The sequence below is a fragment of the Symphalangus syndactylus genome, chromosome 12 (assembly GCF_028878055.3).
Source record: "Symphalangus syndactylus isolate Jambi chromosome 12, NHGRI_mSymSyn1-v2.1_pri, whole genome shotgun sequence".
In the NCBI taxonomy this organism is placed as follows: domain Eukaryota; kingdom Metazoa; phylum Chordata; class Mammalia; order Primates; family Hylobatidae; genus Symphalangus; species Symphalangus syndactylus.
Genome location: NC_072441.2, coordinates 66,578,859 through 66,597,315, shown reverse-complemented (window position 1 = coordinate 66,597,315; position 18,457 = coordinate 66,578,859). Strand labels below are relative to the sequence as shown.

The window sequence follows — 18,457 nt, the reverse complement described above, 5'->3', positions numbered from 1 at the left end:
CAGTAACAAGAGATACAAAATCCTTCTCCTAACAGGGAGAAAGTCATTTGGCTAAAGTTAGTACAACTAACAGCAGTAAGTAGCACAATAGTCAGACCCCATTTATTTGATGATGCTGAACATATGAGGGCATGGGTTAGGCCTTTATATTTAACTTTAGTTAGCCTGTGCCTGGTAAGTATTATTAGTCTACCCTGTTTTCCATCAACTTTTGTCAAGTGGAGAATTTCTAAGAAGCAACAAGACCACCAAAACAAAAATTGGTTCTTTACCTTGCCCCGTATTCTTACTAGTTTCTATCCCACTTAAGCTTGAATTTCCAAACTTATTTATTGAATACCTGATTGTGCACTGTATTGAGCTGATTGCTGAAGCTCATGGTTAGATTTGTGCTTGTATTTGGGGCAACATGTGTAGTGAAGGGACTCTTGATCTGACTCACTGTATCATACATGTGAACCCTCCGCTTGCAGATCTCCATGTTCTGAAAACAAGACTTAACACTGAAAAAGAGATTAAAGATTCATTAAATGAATGCTGAGATTTAAACAGACAGCAAATAACTCAAGATGAACATGGATCAAAGTTTTTCTTCCCAATCACTTTCAGATAAAATAAATCAAGAATCTGTATAATCATAGGGAAGAAAAATACACATCTAATTTTTATCTTACGATGTTTCAATGAGAAAGAAAAGCACTGCTGAGCCAGATTTATAAGCACCAAAGTGCCTGACTCATTTGATAGTGCCATTGATAAGGCTGTAACTCAACAAAGAACCACATGGCAAAAGCCCCAGAATATTCCATACTCACTGATTGCTATGTGGAAAATCCAAAAGGTGAGTCATTGTCACAAACTGATGGTTAAGAGTTTTTAGAGGGGTAATTCTCTTATCTGCATCAATTGTGAGCATTTTCTTTAACAGATCAATGTATTCTCTTCGGTCTGCCTTCTCTGCCAACATGTCTGTTCCCTCTAGGTCTGTAGACATATTCACCTTCCAAAGAAAATTCAGAATTATACTTCTTCAATTAACCTTTAGCACTGACACTACATAGCTGCTTTCCCTCCAAACTATGTGTGTATATATCTATGTAATGATCAAAAGAGAAACCTGGGGAAATTCTTTTTATGAAAATGTAATCATTTTCACAGGAGGAGGCTCTTTTATGCTGCTTAATTAAAATCTTCATCTAAATTTAGTGGTAGAAGAAAGCTAAACAATTCCTTGTCATAAAAAATTTGGGGGCTGGGCACAATGGCTCATGCTTGTAATCCCAGCATTTTGGGAAGCCAAGGCAGGTGGATCACCTGAGGTCAGGAGTTTGAGACCCAGCCTGGCCAACATGGTAAAACCCCATCTCTACTAAAAAAATACAAAAATTAGCCGGGCATGGTGGCACGTGCCTGTAATCCCAGCTACTTGGGAGGCTGAGGCAAGAGAATCGCTTGAACCCGGGAGGCAGAGGTTGCAGTGAGCTGAGATTACACCACTGCACTCCAGCCTTGGCAATAGAGTGAGACTCTGTCTCAAAAAAAAAAAAAAAAAAAAAAAAAAAAATGGAACAAGTAGCTAAGCAATAGTGATTGTTACTACCTTAATATAAAAGTTTCTACTGTTGAAAAAATTAAATGACATAAGTGTGAAGTGTTCAGTTTGTAACATAATAGGCGCTCAATAAATATAATTCTTAAGTATTTATTTAATAGAGAAAATGGGACAAGAAACTTTCATAAGTAATATTTTAAAACACTGCTATGTAACAAGACCAGTTAAGTAAATCAAGAGAGAAATATGTAATTCTAAAAATATACTTGGTTAGGATTTAAATGTTCCTTTAATACATGGTAGAATATTAATGCATTTTTTATAAAAACTGAAAACAAATACTAGAAAGATAACATTAAATTTGTCTTTAGTATAATCAACAGAAGTGTCTCTGATTAAAAATAAATGTCTGACTTTCTGAAACTTTCTGTACTCACCTGAGCCATGTCATCTAAGCAATTAAAAATGTACTTCCGAGCTTCTTTTGATTTTATTCCAGTCTCCAGTTCATGTTCTTCAGGTGTCTATAAAATAAAGATTTTCCTCCTTAAATTCCATCTGTATGTTATTTTCACATTTTATTCAAAACTAAAGCCAGAATACAAGAGACAAGTGTGGGCACCTTGCCAACCATAGATGGCAAACATGAAAGTAATTCACAACCAGAAAATCTTCCAGTGGAGAGATGTGACCTTGATATCTAGCTACCCTTTCAACAGTGATAAAATAAACATGCAAGTAATGATACAGCACAGTTCCTAAAGAATGTCACGTAAAAAAGGACACTACCATTGTTCTCTTAAAGCTACTTTGAAATGAATTGATATCTCAAATGCTAACTGTTCAACAGACTCAGATGCACAGTCACAGGGTTAGTCAAATTACTCAGATATTTCTGAACCTGACAGAGTAGGCTCAGAAGTAAAAAGCAGGTATTTGTTTCGAGAAAAAATACAGAAGTCCTGAATGTGGGCAGTTAGAAAATTACGTGATTTTATCATGTTCATTGAGAATTCTCTAAAAATCAGTCATTATTAAATGTCTCTAGTTCTATCGCTTAATGGTGAGGCACCACTCTCCAAACTTCCTATCAGCTGTGGATTGAACATATACAAAATAACCTCAGCCAACTGAACTAGCAATTAATGTTTTGTTTTTCAACTGAGGATAAGGCCAAACAGGTACAAAGAAATAATTTTTCAAAATGTTTCCCCCTCTCCTTTCCCTTCTCTACCTGAATAATTTAATAACTAAACTTTGAATTCAAAGTTGGGGAGTGAGGGGTGGAGTACAGGAATCGGAAGCATAGTAGGGAAGACAGACCTTAAGCCTCCACAGTGGGTACCCCAAATTAGGATCTCTGTTGAAAAACCTGGTTGTTTTTGTTCCGGCACTGAGAAGATATTCAGCTGGCAAGCCTTGTGTTTGTGAAATATAACGAATCTGAAACATCAAAACCATCAAACAACTATTTGGAGTGAAAAGGGAAATTATTAAAGACTTTTACACTAGAACATCATTAACTTTAGGCAAAGGAAGAAATCAAATGTTTAATCAATACTACTGAAATTTATCTGTAAATACCTATATATACTAATCCATCCACAGCTACTGTATCTATTATTTACAAGGAAATTCAGTTTTGAAAATTTTGGCTATAATCTTTTTTGCTTTTCCTGTTGACTTCTAACACTTCAAATCTGTGGAATCTACTACAACTCAGATAACTTCCTTTCTAATCCTGTAACTGGAAACCAAAATACCATGCAGACATTGTAAATGACAAGGTAGAAGTGTATTTATGGACAAGTAAAGATATTTGACAATATAGGCCAGGCATGGTGGCTCACACCTGTAATCCCAGTACTTTGGGAGGCCAAGGCAGGAGGATAGCTTGAGCCCGGGAGTTTGAGACCACCCTAGGCTGATATAGCAAGATCTCTGACTACAAAAAATAAAAGAATTAGCCAGGCAAGGTGGCATGCACCTATAGTCCCATCTACCTGGGAGGCTGAGGTGGGAGGATCACTTAAGCCCTGGAGCTAGAGGCTACAGTAAGCTGTGACCAGGCCTACATGCCAGCCTGGGTGACTGAGCAAGACTCTGTCTCTAAAAAAATAAAAACTTAAAAACCACAACCAAAAAACTGGTGTACTTACTGTGTACCAGACACAGTGTTAGAGCTGAGGATACACCGGTGATGGGAAACAATCTCTACCCTCAAGGAGCTTACATCATAAAGGGTAGAAACATTTTTAAAAAATAACAAGAAGGCCGGGCACAGTGGCTCACACCTGTAATCCCAACACTTTGGGAGGCTGAGGCAGGTGGATCACCTGAAGTCAGGAGTTCGAGACCAGCCTGGCCAACATGGTGAAACCCCGTCTCTACTAAAAAATACAAAAATTAGTTGGTCATGGTGGCAGGCACCTGTAATCCCAGCTACTCAGGAGGCTGAGGCAGGAGAATCGCTTGAACCAGGGAGGCAGAGGTTGCAGTGAGCCGAGATCGTGCCACTGCACTCCAGCCTGGGTGACAGAGCAAGACTCCATCTCAAACAAATAAAAAGAAAAAAGAAAAAATAACAAGAAATGAGAATTCACAATTTACTTCCACAGTAAAACATTTTCTCTTAATGGACCAATTCCTTAGGAAATTATAGCGTATCTCCTAAAGTTTGTCTATTTTGAGATACAGATCATATGTTACTACAACTCAGATGATTTCCTTTCTAAATCCTATCTTAGCGACCCAGTATGTCACAGCTTCTGGGACCTAAAGTGTTTCAGTCTGAACAAAGTACTTCAGTGTGTCATGTGTAAAAGAAAATTATAATAGCTCTGACTAAGTAGAAGTTCTCTTTTAAAATTCCAGTTCCTCATCCTTACTCTACTTTCCTAACTCACAAAGCACATTAGTTAATGAAAGTTAAGTCTCTAATAAATCATTACAGATCTAGCAAAGTATCAACCTTAAGTAATATAAAATAAAATTCTTTTTTTATTATAGAATTGTAAACATACTTTAGCCTAAGAAGCAGGAAGAGAAAATTATACCATTCTTTAAAAAGTTCTTTAGTAGTAATTGGACTACTCTTTCCCTATTATCTAAATACTTCAGTAGTACTTACTACTTCTCTTTCTCCAGAATCGAATTCACAAGTAACTATTTGCATTCTATTTCCATTCAAATAAACACTTTTACCTGATCATATTCTGAAGCACCAGGATAAAGAGGCCATCCAAGGAACAGCTCAGCTATCACACAGCCCAGTGACCACATATCAATAGCTTCACAAAATGGTAACCCAAGAATAATTTCAGGAGCTCTAGCAAAAACAAAAAATATCAGATAAAAAAAAAAAATTATTTGGGAAAATTAACTACATGACTAAGTCCTGTTTTATTATTAGCTAAAGGAACATTTATTCAATGAAATGGAAAAAAAATCTTTGGTATACAATCCATCATCTGAAGCTCAGGGCCAGATGTGTTTTGGAATTCAGAATATTTTGAATTTCAGAAAGGTAATGCAGAACACAAAGTACATATTATATAATAATCCCAGTGAAGTTCAGGGCAGTGCCCTATAATCAAACACATTGATATTGCTGCAACAAAACATGGAACAGTCATACTAAGTTGGCTAAATAAAGACTTCAAATAGCTTTACAATGGTTCAAGTCAGGTCGTGCCAATTAAATGAATTTATACCAAACTTAAAGAAAAATTTTCATTTATGAGAGCTTTCTGAATTTTGCAATCACAGATAAGGGATAATAGATTTTTTTATTATTATTCCTAGCACCTTTTCAATCATTAAAAAAAAAAATTCAATTAAAAGGCCTGGTCAGCTGGGCACAGTGGCTGTAATCCCAGCACTTTGGGAAGCCGAAGCGGGCGGCTCACATGAGGTCAGAAGTTCAAGACCAGCTTGGCCAATATGGTGAAACCCCGAATCTACTAAAAATACAAAAATGAGCCAGGCGTGTTGGTGGGCGCCTGTAATCCCAGCTACTCAGGAGGTTGAGACAAAAGAATCGCTTGAACCCAGGAGGCAGAGGTTGCAGTGAGCCAAGATCACACCACTACACTCCAGCCTAGGCGACCCAAGACAGTCCGAAAAAAAAAAAAAAAGCCCTGGTCAATAAATAACCCTTCATGACAGAAATGCCTTCTGGAGAAAAAAAAAAAAGAAATGCCTTCTGAAGAGACATGGTGTTGACAGCACACTCTCTAGAGCCAGCCTGTCAGGGTTTGAATCCTAGTTCCATCATTTAATAGCTGCAGGTATATTACTTGATCTCTCTGTGCCTCAGGTTCCTTATCTATAAAATGGAGACAGTTAAGAGTTCCTACCACACAGAGTTGTTGTGAAGCTTAAATAAATATATGAAAGCTTTTAGACCAGTGCATGGCACATGGTAAATACTAGTAAGTGTTAGATATAATAACATTATTATATTACCATTATTTTAAAACTTTGAACTCTCAGTGTGCTTTTTAGAAATACTCATTTTCATTAACAGTCCAAGTGAGAAATAAAATGCTAGGGAACCTTAAAGAGATGACTAAGGTAATCCGTAACTCAGACATTTATATATACGAACACATCTAAAATAGAATTATTATCCCCATTATAGAAGAAGAAACTGAGAAAAAGAAAGATTAAGTTATTGGCCTAGAGTCACAGTCAAATAAGTGGCAGAGCTAGGATTTGAATCCCTGCAATCTGGCTCCAGAACTGAGTATATTATATATTACACTGTTTCTCAATAAGTAAAAGTACATACTCATCTATATAAATTTATATTTGACATGGTGGAATACAAGGGCAATTGTCAAACTGTCACTAATTAGGCAATAAGTGGGTTCAAAAAGAAAATAGTAGGTAACACTAATAACAATAATAATAAATGACACATAAATAGTGCCTACTATGTGCCATGCACTAAGTTCTTTATAAATGCTGAGTCACTTAATCCTTACAACAATCTCATCAAAGTATTATTATTATGTCATCAATTCTAAGATACACATCTTTTTACACGTTAGCACCTCTGAAATTAAGAAGATTCTTACAAATGATGGTATATTTTAGTTTAATGGCAGTGCTTTTCCTTTTTTAAGTGGTACAAAAATAATGTATCTTATAATCGATGGCATCTTTGATTCTATGCAATAAAAGTATTACCTCCATTTTACAGATGAAGAAACTGGGCACTAAGAGGTTAAAGTAACTTGCCCAAGGCTACACAACTACTAAAAGATGGTGCCCTTGGCCAGCGCAGTGGCTCACGCCTGTAATCCCAGCACTTTGGGAAGCCAAGGTGAGTGGATTGTTTGAGGTCACGAGTTCGAGAACAGCCTAGTCAACATGGTGAAACTCCATCTCTACTAAAAATACAAAAATTAGCTAGGCATGGTGGCCGGCAGCTGTAATCCCAACTACTCAGAGGCTGAGGCAGGAGAATTACTTAAACTTGGGAGGTGTAAGTTGCAATGAGTTGAGATCTGCCACTGTACTCCAGCCTGGGCGACAGAGCTAGACTCCGTCTCAACAAAAGAAAAAGGATGGTACCCAAGTTATTTGGATCCAAGATTTCAGCTCTTAGGCACTTGATCATCTTCTCCAAATAATTTCCTTTCCTTCTTACAAATCATGGAATTATAATCTATAAGGACACTCCAGATCCAGATCCAGATTCAGATTCCTCATGTTACAGGAGTTAAATGGAAAATAGATCTCTCCATGAAGAACCATCTAACTGGCCATGTCTCCTCACAGAATACCCAGGTTTCTCAAACTACTTTCAAGTGATATGTGCTTATTTTGTGTATATGTGCAGGGGGTTGAGGGAAGGCAAGGATTAAGCAAGGAGAATATAAAGTAATTTCCCTAAATAAGAATATCCCTCCCCATCTAAGCAAACTAGGCATAGAAGGAAAGAAAAAAAATCCTCCCCTAGTATTTATACATAAATAGTAGCCCTTAGAAAACAGTAAATCTGGGGACTCCGCAGGGCCTGAAAGCTTTTCTGATCCTTAAATAGAAATAGCAGTCGACCCAGGCCTCTTCAGGCTTACACTTTTTAACAGCTATGGGTGGAACCACCAATATCATCAGTTTTTGTAGTATTTAATTTGAACTGTGGTTTTGTTTACCAAAGAAATAACTGGCCAGGTGCGCTGGCTCATGCCTGTAACCCAAGCACTTTGGGAGGCCGAGGCGGGTGGATCACCTGAAGTCAGGAGTTTGAGACCAGCCTGGCCAACATGGTGAAACCCCATCTCTACTAAAAATATAAAAAATTAGCCAGGCATGGTGGCGGGCACCTGTAATCCCAGCTACTCAGGAGGCTGAGGCAGGAGAATTGCTTGAACCCAGGAGACGAAGGTTGCAGTGAGCCGACACAGTGCCATGGCACTCCAGCCTGGGTGACAGAATAAGACTCTGTCTCAAAAAAAAAAAAAAAAGAAAGAAAAAAGAAAAAAAAATAAGTAACCCTCAAAAGTGATATTCCTGTTGCAGGTGGCTAGAGGCACATATTACTGATGGAATTTCAGAGTTCAATGAAATCTCAACCATAATGGCATGTTTTTAACACTGCACAAGTTTGACAGGCACATTAATAAGCTAGTAAGACTACCCAGAAACAACATAAAAGCTTTTCTAAAATTGAAAAGGAACAAAATTTTCTACTCCTAGTGAGCAGAATCATTAATTTCCAAGTTCATGACAGTGCCAAAAATAGCTGGCAGGGGGAGCACAACTGGCAATGCACCAAACTAAAAACTGGGTTTAGAACATTCCGAAGCATCAATTGGAGGGCAGCATATTGATTTTGCTATTCCTACCATACTAGAAAGACATTTTTAATGCCAAAAGGTAGGTCACAGAGAATGGCCAGGCCACTCTATAACTTCCTTCTTTAAAAGGTAGCAGTAATAGGCCAGGTGCAGTGGTTCACGCCTATAATTCTAGCACTGTGGGAGGCCGAGGCACGTGGATGGCCTGAGGTCAGGAGTTCAAGTCCAGCCTGGCCAACATGACGAAACCCAGTCTCTACTAAAAATACAAAAATTAGCTGGGCGTGGTGGCAGGCGCCTGTAATCCCAACTACTCCAGAGGCTGAGGCAGGAGAATCGCTTGAACCCGGGGTGGGCAGAGGTTGCAGTGAGCCAAGATTACTTCAATTCACTACAGACTGGGCATAAGAGCGAAACTCCGTCTCGGAAAAAAAAAAAAAGGTAACAATAATATATGATAACTGTCTAGAACTTCAAGTTTTCTGGGAAATTAAGGAAAATATCACTTCCACAGCCCCCAAGTCCCATTTAAAAAAAAAAATAAAAAACTGATGATTAGCTGAAAGTTTTTTCATTTGGTCTCACCCTGCTTTTGGAATGACAAAAGCAGCTAAGGACTTCCAGCAAAAGCTCGGTCAAAACAGCAACTCTACTGTATCTACCTTATAAAAAGGCAAATAGCAAAAGGAAAAACAAAAAAAGGAAAGCAGTTTAAAAATATATATATATATATGGCCAGAAACAGCGGTTCACACCTATAATCCCAGCACTTTGGGAAGCCAAGGCAGGAGGATCACTTGAGCAGGAGGATCACTTGAGCAGGAGTTTGAGACCAGCCTAGGCAACACAGCAAGACCCAATCTCTACCAAAAAAATTTTAAAAATTAGCCAGGTATGGTGGTGTTGGCCTGCAGTTCTAGCTACTCAGGAAGCTGAGGTGAAAGGATCACTTGAGCCCAGGGGGTCAAGGCTGCAGTGAGCCATGATTGCACCACTGCACTCCAGCCTGAGACCCTCTCTTAAAAACAAACAAGCAGTAAGGCTGCTTAGTTCACTGAGGGCTTTGTATTATTTGGGCCTATAAATGTTAGACTTACCCAAACTCTATGAAGCAAAAAGACAAGTTATTTTCTACTTTACTGAACAGTAAGGCATCACTAGAGCAGGTTCATCTCTAAGGACTGAATACTTTAAACTGTGAATCCAGATTATAATTATTAGAATTATTTTCATTACATCTTTCCTCTTGGCCTCATTATTTCTTAATCCTTCAATATAAATTCTATAGACATGTAAAACTCTGGTTCTACCTCCTTTGTATAAGGAAATGGAGTTAGATAATTACTCTTCTACGTTCCTTTCCAGCTGTAACATTCTAACAACTGGGCAGTAAAAAAGGTTATCTACAGAAGCACAGGAAAGTGAAAGAAACTGTTAAAAACTGGCAGTGTTCACTTCAGTAGGAAAATGGCATTAATTGTGCTTTGAACATGGCAAGTCTCCTCTTTGAAGACACATCCCATCCTTGAAAAACACTAAACAGGCTCTGGTTATTACAGCTAAGTGATAGAAACAACAATCCCTGCCTTTTGACTCCCCAACTTCAAACTTCTTTAAGTTGAAAAATTCTTCCAACCAACATTGTTGAGGTTAATTTCACTGGCACCCAGAGCTAGCTAAGGTTAGGATCACTTAACACAAATCACTCTGATTATTTTCATGAACATTCTCGTTTCTTTCTTCCTATCTCAGAGACATCAAACCTACTTACTTACCAATTAGAGAGGTTACATAAAACCTAACTTCCTGCATCAGTGGCTTAGGTGAAACTATAGTTTGACTGTCAGAGGAAATTAGATTATTTGTCTAGGATAAATGGAAGATACCTTTTCCTTCTCTAGACCTTTTCCTTCCATAAGTAACAAAGTGATTCAGCTTGAAATAAAGGCTGGCTAGTTTGTTCAGTAGGGAAAAACATTCAGCTTGTAAGCATGGCAAACCTTTGTCTCTGAAACTCAAGCCCCAAAGACAGGAGCTTTGCTTAGAGTCTGTGCACATTTACAGTGAGCCAGAGAATAAAGTATATTATTTCCACTGCCTGAATCATTTAGCCATGCCCAGGGCCAATGGACACAGCGAGGTGGCAAATTTATGTGAGCTGATAATACTGGCATATTATCAGAAAGACAAAGCAATGTAAACTAAAAAGGAGGGTAAGAGGAGGACTAGCTTTGGAGTCAGAATGCTTCACCAGCCAAACAGATTTCACAAAGGTTTTTTGAAAGACAGAAGGGTGAGGACTTAATGGATTCTAATATGGCAACAAAGCAACATCAAAGAAGCTTAAGAGGACCACTGCGGGTAAAACTAGTGATAAAGAAGGAATGCCTGAGCTGCTATTCCATCTGCCTTAGGCTCATTATCAAGTATTACTGTGACACAACAGAACACTCATGTTAAATCCTAAACACTGTCAAGCCCTGGGTACTGAACTTCAGTATACAGAGTAATTACTCAGTAATACACAGAATGAACTCCTGTTTTTAAGAGACAAACTTAGCTCCACTTAAAATTATAGTCAACAACTATAATGCAGTGAATTTAAAGAAAGCTTTGTTGAAGGGTAACTTTGAAGATTTGAAAATCTTAGTTTCTATAAAAAACAAAACCAAAATGAATCAATTGACAGCTTAAATTAAAAGGATAAAAAAATACAAAGATCAGCAACCTAACACTGAAAATTATTCAAATGAATTACATTACAGAAAGCTAAGCAGCCAAATAATTTGTTTTGTTTTGTATTAACATGCCCCAATTATAACAAAGCCAAATAATTTTTATCTCCTATTGCTCTCCCTTTTTCAATTTAAAAACTACTCTGTTATCACAAGAGAATGAACTTTGTCTTTGACAAGGCAAACAAATAGTTAAAGAACACCTGCAGGCACAGAGTCAAGACAGAAAGGAAGAGCTGATCAGCCCTCCTCCTTCAGCTGTGGTCTGCCTAGTCCCTCCTGAGGACTCAAAACGGGATGCTGCGCTGAACTCTTCAGTGCACCTGTAGAGTATGTTATATATATGTATGTAGGTGTGGCTGGTGATGAGACTGCTGAAAGGAGAGCATTAAAAAGCAAATGTAGTTAGAACCTAAATCTCCCAAGGCATAAATAAATAAATGGAGATGAGATTCTTAAAGTTAGCCAAGGTTGCCTAGGGCAGCATAAAACCAGAAAACGAAGGCTCTAAGAGTTTCTTTACCTCACCTCAAGTAAAAAATACCAGTTTTACAAAACTGTAAAAAGATACAAAGAAATAAGGATGGACTGACTTAATATTAAGCTGTCAATACCACCCAAAGCAATCTACAGATTCATCGCTATCCTTAATAAAAAGCAATTATGGTTTTTGTATAAAATAGAAAAACCCATCCTAAAATTTATATGGATTCTCAAAGACCCCAAATAGCCAAAACAATCTTGAAAAAGAACAAAGTTGGAGGTCTCACACTTCCTGATTTCAAACTTACTACAAAGCTACAATAATCAAAACAGTGTGGTACTGGCATAAAGACATATATAGATTAATGGAATAGAGAGCCCAACATTGAAAATGGGAAAGCAATAGAAGATAAGAATTATTTGTATACATGTTCAAATGATTCCAACAAGGGTGCCCAAACCACCCAATGCAGAAAGGACAATCTTTTCAGCAAATGGTGTTTGAAGAACTGAATAGTCACATGCCAAAGAATTACACTGGATTTGTACCTTGGACCATAGACAAAAATCAACAAAGAATCAAAGACCAAAATATAAGAGCTAAAACTACAAAACTCTTAGCAGAAAACATAGGGGAAAATCTGTATGATTTCGATTTAACAGTGACTTCTTGGATATGTCACCAAAAGCACAAGCAACAAAAAAAAAGTAGACAAACTGCACTTCACCAAAGTTAAAAACTTTTCAGTGTCAAACACTATCAACAGGTAAAAAGGCAACTCAAGGAATAGATGAAAATTTAGTATATAGAGTATACAACTCAACAACAAAAAGCCCAATTCAAGAAATGAGGAAAGGACTTAAATAGACATTTCTCCAAAGAAGATATACAGATGTCAGGCACATAAAAAAAATGCCAGGCTGGGCATGGTGGCTCATGTCTGTAATCCCAGCACTTTGGGTTGCCGAGGCGGGCATATCACTTGAGCCTATGAGTTTGAGACCAGCCTGTGCAACACAGCGAAACCCCATCTCTACTAAAAATACAAAACACTAGTCAGGTATGGGGGTGCATGCCCGTAGTCCCAGGTACCTGAAAGGCTAAGGTGGGAGGACCGCTTGAGCCTGAGAGGTCATGACTGCAGTAAGCCATGATTGCACAACTGCACCCCAGCCTGGGTGACAAAGTGAGACTCTGTCTCAAAACAAAACAAAATAAAACAAATGCTCAACATCATTAATCACTAGGGAAATACAAATCAAAACCACAATGAGATACCACTTCACACCCATAAGAATGGCTATTATTGACCGGGCCCAGTGGCTCATGCCTGTAATCCCAGCACTTCATCACGAGGTCAAGAGATCGAGACCATCTTGGCCAACATGGTGAAACCCTGTCTCTACTAAAAATACAAAAATTAGCTGGGCATGGTGGCACCTGTAGTCCCAGCTACTCAGGAGGCCGAGGCAGGAGAACTGCTTGAACCTGTGAGGCGGAGGCTGCAGTGAGCCGAGATCGTGCCACTGCACTCCAGCCTGGCAACTGAGCAAGACTCCGTCTCAAAAAAAAAGACTATTATTGGCCAGGCACAGTGGCTCACGCCTGTAATCCCAGCACTTTGGGAAGCCAAGGTGGGCAGATCACCTGAGGTCAGGAGTTCGAGACCAGCCTGGCCAACATGGTAAAACCCTGTCTCTACTAAAAATACAAAAATTAGCTGGGTGTGGTGGCAGGCACCTGTAATCTTAGCTACTTGGGAGCCTGAGGCAGGAGGATCCCAGGAGGCAGAGGCTGCAGTGAGCCAAGATCGCACCACTGCACTCCAGCCTAGGCAACAAGAGTGAAACTCCATTTCAAAAAAAAAAAAAACTATGGCTATTATTTAAAAAACAAAACAAGGCCAGCAGTGGTAGTTCATGCCTGTAATCCCAGAACTTTGGGAAACTGACACAGGAGGATGGCTTGAGGCCAGTAGTTTGAGATCAGGTTGGGCAACAAAATGAGACCCTCAAAACCCTGTCTCCACAAAAAATAAAATAATAGTAATTAGCCAGGTATGGTGGGGTGTGACTGCAGTCCTAGCTACTTGGGAGGCTGAAGTGGGAGGATTGCTCAAGCCCAGGAGCTGGAGGCTACAGTGAACTATGATTGTGCCACTGCACTCCAGCATGAGCAATAGAGGCAGCCCCTGTCTCTGTAAAAATAAACAATTTTTTTAAATTAAAAAAAAACAAATGTTAACAAAATGAGGAGAAATTTGGAATGCTCATCCATTGCTGATGGGAATGTAAAATAGTGCAGCCTCTGTGGAAAATAATTTGGTAATTCTGCAAAAAGTTAAACATAGAATTATCATGTGACCCAGCAATTCCACTCCTAGCTATACCCCCAAAAGAACTGAAAATAGGGACTAGGATACTTGTATACCAATGTTCACAGCAGCATTATTCACAACAGCCTAAAGGTAGCAACAACCCAAATATCTATCAACGGATGAATGGATAAACAATATGTGGTATATACAAACAATGGAATATTATACAGCCATAAAAGGAATGAAGTTCTGATACATGTTACAGCATGCATTAGCCTCAAAAGCATTATGCTAAGTGAAATAAACTAGACACAAAAAGACAAATATTGTATGATTCCACTTACATGCAGTATCTAGAACAGGCAAATTCATAGAGACAGAAAGTCAAATCAAGATTACCAGTGGTAAGAAGAAGGGAGAATAGGGAGTTATTGCTTAATGGTTAGAATTTCTGTTTTGGGTGATGAAAACATTTGGAAATAGTGGTGATGGTTACACAACATTGTGAATATACTTAATAGACAGCGGTGACAGTTACAAAACACTGTGAATGTACTTAACACACTGAGTGGTACCAAATGGTTAAAATTGTAAACTTCCTATTATAAAGATCTTACCACCATGTTTTTGAAAAAGGAAACATGCAGATGACATTTTTTCTGAGTTCTTGTATAGGTTAAAATATCTTCACATTATTTTCACACATAATATAAAATTCTTAATTCAGAATTTCTATTTCCTCAAATTTTATTACAGGCATCTGGCATGTATAGCTCCTTATAAACATATTTTATAGGTTATCTATGTTTTTGTTTATTATTTCACTTCTTGATTGGATGCTTACATGATTTGTATTTAATGTATGGCCATTAAAACTAAATATTAGATTCCTTAAAATCAAAACTAGGCAAGTAAGTAAATGGGTGCTGATAAAAAGCACATTTTAAAAGCCTTGGTTATGGTACAGACAAAATTGTATATATCAACATTTACATACTGTCCCAATAATTATTATATATTAAAACGGTAGCTATATGTAAAAGTATCAATCTAGAAATATATATCATTAAAGTATAAGGTACTTGGGTCAAGGCCATTCTAGGATAATCCATTAAGTTCAAAGTATTTAGAGAATGTTAAAACAGGGGGCCGGGCGCAGTGGCTCACGCTTGTAATCCCAGCACTTTGGAGGCCGAGGTGGGCGGATCACGAGGTCAGGAGATCGAGACCACAGTGAAACCCCGTCTCTACTAAAAAATACAAAAAATTAGCCGGGCGTGGTGGCGGGCACCTGTAGTCCCAGCTACTCGGAGAGGCTGAGGCAGGAGAATGGCGTGAACCCGGGAGGCAGAGCTTGCAGTGAGCAGAGATTGTGCCACTGCACTCCAGCCTGGGCAACAGAGCGAGACTCCATCTCAAAAAAAAAAAAAAAAAACTGGAAGAGACTATAGCAATCATCTAATTCAATTCATGCTACTACAGAAGAAAATGTAAAAGAATAAAATGTTACTAGAGTTAAACCTGGAGTTATTCCCAAGTTATTTTACCTGCCAAGATAAGAGCTTCGAAAAAACAGCAACATATGCTCAGATTCATTACAAATAAGTAAATATCTTTGTGTATTTCAAGACTCTTTAAAATGGGAAAATGGTCGGGCGCGGTGGCTCACGCTTGTAATCCCAGCACTTTGGGAGGCCGAGGTGGGCGGATCACGAGGTCAGGAGATCGAGACCACGGTGAAACCCCGTCTCTACTAAAAATACAAAAAAAAAAATTAGCCGGGCGTGGTGGCGGGCGCCTGTAGTCCCAGCTACTCGGAGAGGCTGAGGCAGGAGAATGGCGTGAACCCGGGAGGCGGAGCTTGCAGTGAGCCGAGATTGCGCCACTGCACTCCAGCCTGGGCGACAGAGCGAGACTCCGTCCCAAAAAAAAAATAAAAAAATAAAAAATAAAAAAAAATAAAATGGGAAAATGGCTGGGCATGGTGGCTCACGCCTCTAATCACTTTGGGAGGCCGAGGTGGGCAGATCACCTGAGGTCAGGAGTTCGAAACCAGCCTGGTCAACATGGTGAAATCCCATCTCTATTAAAAACAAAAAAATTAGCCGGGCATGGTAGCAGGTGCTTGTAGTCCCAGCTACTCGGGACAGGAGTAGCAGGAGAAATCGCTTGACCCCAGGAGGTGGAAGCTGCCGTGAGTCGATATCACACCACTGCACTCTAGCCTGGGTGGCGAGTGAAACTCTGTCTCAAAAAAATCAATAAATAGGCCAGGTGCAGTGGCTCACGCCTGTAATCCCAGCGCTTTGGGAGGCCGAGATGGGTGGATCACGAGGTCAGGAGATCGCGACCATCCTGGCTGACACGGTGAAACCCCGTCTCTACTAAAAATACAAAAAAAATTAGCCGGGCGTGATGGCGGGTGCCCGTGGTCCCAGCTACTCAGGAGGCTAAGGCAGGAGAATGGCGTGAACCCAGGAGGCGGGGCTTTCAGTGAGCCGAGATCGTGCCACTGCACTCCAGCCTGGGCAACACAGCGAGATTCTGTCTCTAAATAAATAAATAACATTGCAGATGGATACATATGTAACAAACCTGCACATTGTGCACATGTACCCTAAAACCTAAAGTATAATAAAAAATAAAAAATAATAAATAATAAAAATAAATAATAATAAATAAATACATAAATAAACAAATAAAATCGGAAAATGAGGTATAATGATACTAAAGAAAAGAACCAAGTGCTAGTATAATTCAACTAGTAACAACTTTCAGAATCAGACTGTTATTTTTCCAGTGCTAGATAAAATTTCAGAAATAAGAAAATGTCATATATAGGAATGCCACACACATAGAATGAGCTAAAACATATCCTATTTCTATCTCAGAATCTATAAACAAATTCATTGCTATATGTAGCCTACGGGGTATATGTTAAATATAAGGACAGAACTCTAGCCTAAGATACGATTTTCAGCATTTGCCACTTGCCTGTAGTAACGTGACTGTAAGTAGGTTGAGCACACAGCTTTGGAAACGTGACTAGCAGAACCAAAGTCAATGACCTTCACTCGGTAGGGTTGGCGAACTGGATCAACCAGCATGATGTTTTCAGGCTTAAGGTCAGCGTGGATCAGACCAAGACTCTTGAGCTTCATCAAGGCTGTGGCCACCTGCTGCAAGATTGGTCTGATGTACTTGAGTGGCAGTGGGCTAAATTTGTTTTGCTTTAGAAAATCATATAAGTTCTGCTCCAACATCTCAAAAACAAGGCAGGTGTGATTCTTATGCTGAAAGCACTCGTATGAACGGACAAAATTATACTCATCAGCATTTTCACTGCTTAGGCGGGAAAGGATGCTCACTTCAATCTGTCCTTGTCTGGCATAGGAGGGGTGGTTCTTCAAGATTTTAATAGCCACAATTTCCTTGGTGCTCCTCTTCCAGCACTTAGCCACTTGTCCAAATGTCCCCCGGCCTAGGAACTCCAAGACTTCATAGCTATTGGTCATAGAGCAAAGGATCTCATGCTGGACCAGCTGGTAATCCCCTTCTCCACTGGAACTGCTACTCTTTGTGGTCACAGTGGTGGTTGTGGCAGCAGCACCCACCACAGTCCTGTTTTGCAGCATGAGAGGGGGATGTTCTTCTATGATCTGCACACTACCGTTGCTGTCAACTTCCTCACTTTTTCGTTTCAATCCACATTTTTGATATGGCTCAAGCAAAGAAACGTTGCTTCTGTGAGTCAGGGTCTGGCTGCTTTGGAAGGTTGATGTAGCAGCACTGCCCGAGCTATCAGCGGCTGTTACAACAATATGCTCCACTGCAGGAGCCTGGAGGAGGAGGCCCTGGTCGTAAGCAGGGATGTTGAAATTTGCTACCTGGTGAGAGGAGTTGGCTTGCCCTTGTGTGGCTGGGAGGGTTTTGCTGTGGGTATAATATTTGTCGTTGCTACTCTGTCCTGAAACATCCCAGCCAGAGGGCTCTATTTTCAGTTTCTTCGCACTGCAGAAGGCACTCGACGACACTGATGGGGGCGAAAACACTTGCAGCTGTGATGCCATACCTATATTGAGAGAAAGGAAGAATTAAACCACAAGGGTAAGAGATACAAGGCTTAGATTTAAAACACACACAAACACACACACACACACACTTTACTTGATAAAAGAAAATGTAATAATGTTCTCCTCTTCTCAAAAACTAATTCAATCTTGACCTATATTCATAGAAACAGTGTAAGAACGTGCTGGACAAAGTGAAGATTATCTACTCTGCTCAGGTCATACATAAAATGCATTCAACTGTCTACCACATTTTAAGATAAAAAAGTAACCAGTATGGGCCAGGCACAGTGGCTCAAGCCTTTAATTCTAGCACTTTGGGAGGTCAAGGCAGGAGGATCTCCTGAGCTGAGGAGTTCGAGACCAGCCTGGGCAACATAGTGAGACCCTGTCTCTAAAAATACTAAAATTGAAAAGAAAAAAAAAAAGTAACCAGGATGATGAGAAAGCTGGAGTACATTCTGAAGAACCAAGGAAAGTTAGTAGAAAA

General features: G+C 39.4%; 1 protein-coding gene across 7 annotated transcripts in view; it reads right to left on the bottom strand.

Annotated features, from left to right (window-relative positions):
* The window catches only part of HIPK1 (homeodomain interacting protein kinase 1), a 49,746-nt gene that overhangs the window by 20,451 nt on the left and 10,838 nt on the right, over positions 1-18,457 (bottom strand). For 6 of the 7 annotated variants that reach the window (XM_063625792.1, XM_063625797.1, XM_063625796.1 and 3 more), the window contains 6 exons: positions 16,892-17,969; positions 4,757-4,880; positions 2,876-2,995; positions 1,990-2,076; positions 816-1,000; positions 341-503 (listed from right to left, as the gene is read on the bottom strand). In XM_063625792.1, coding sequence (XP_063481862.1) covers positions 341-503; positions 816-1,000; positions 1,990-2,076; positions 2,876-2,995; positions 4,757-4,880; positions 16,892-17,967 — 1,755 coding nt within the window. In that variant the 5' untranslated portion in view covers positions 17,968-17,969. The remainder of the gene's footprint in view (positions 1-340; positions 504-815; positions 1,001-1,989; positions 2,077-2,875; positions 2,996-4,756; positions 4,881-16,891; positions 17,970-18,457) is intronic. The other variant, XM_063625798.1, reaches the window with a different exon arrangement.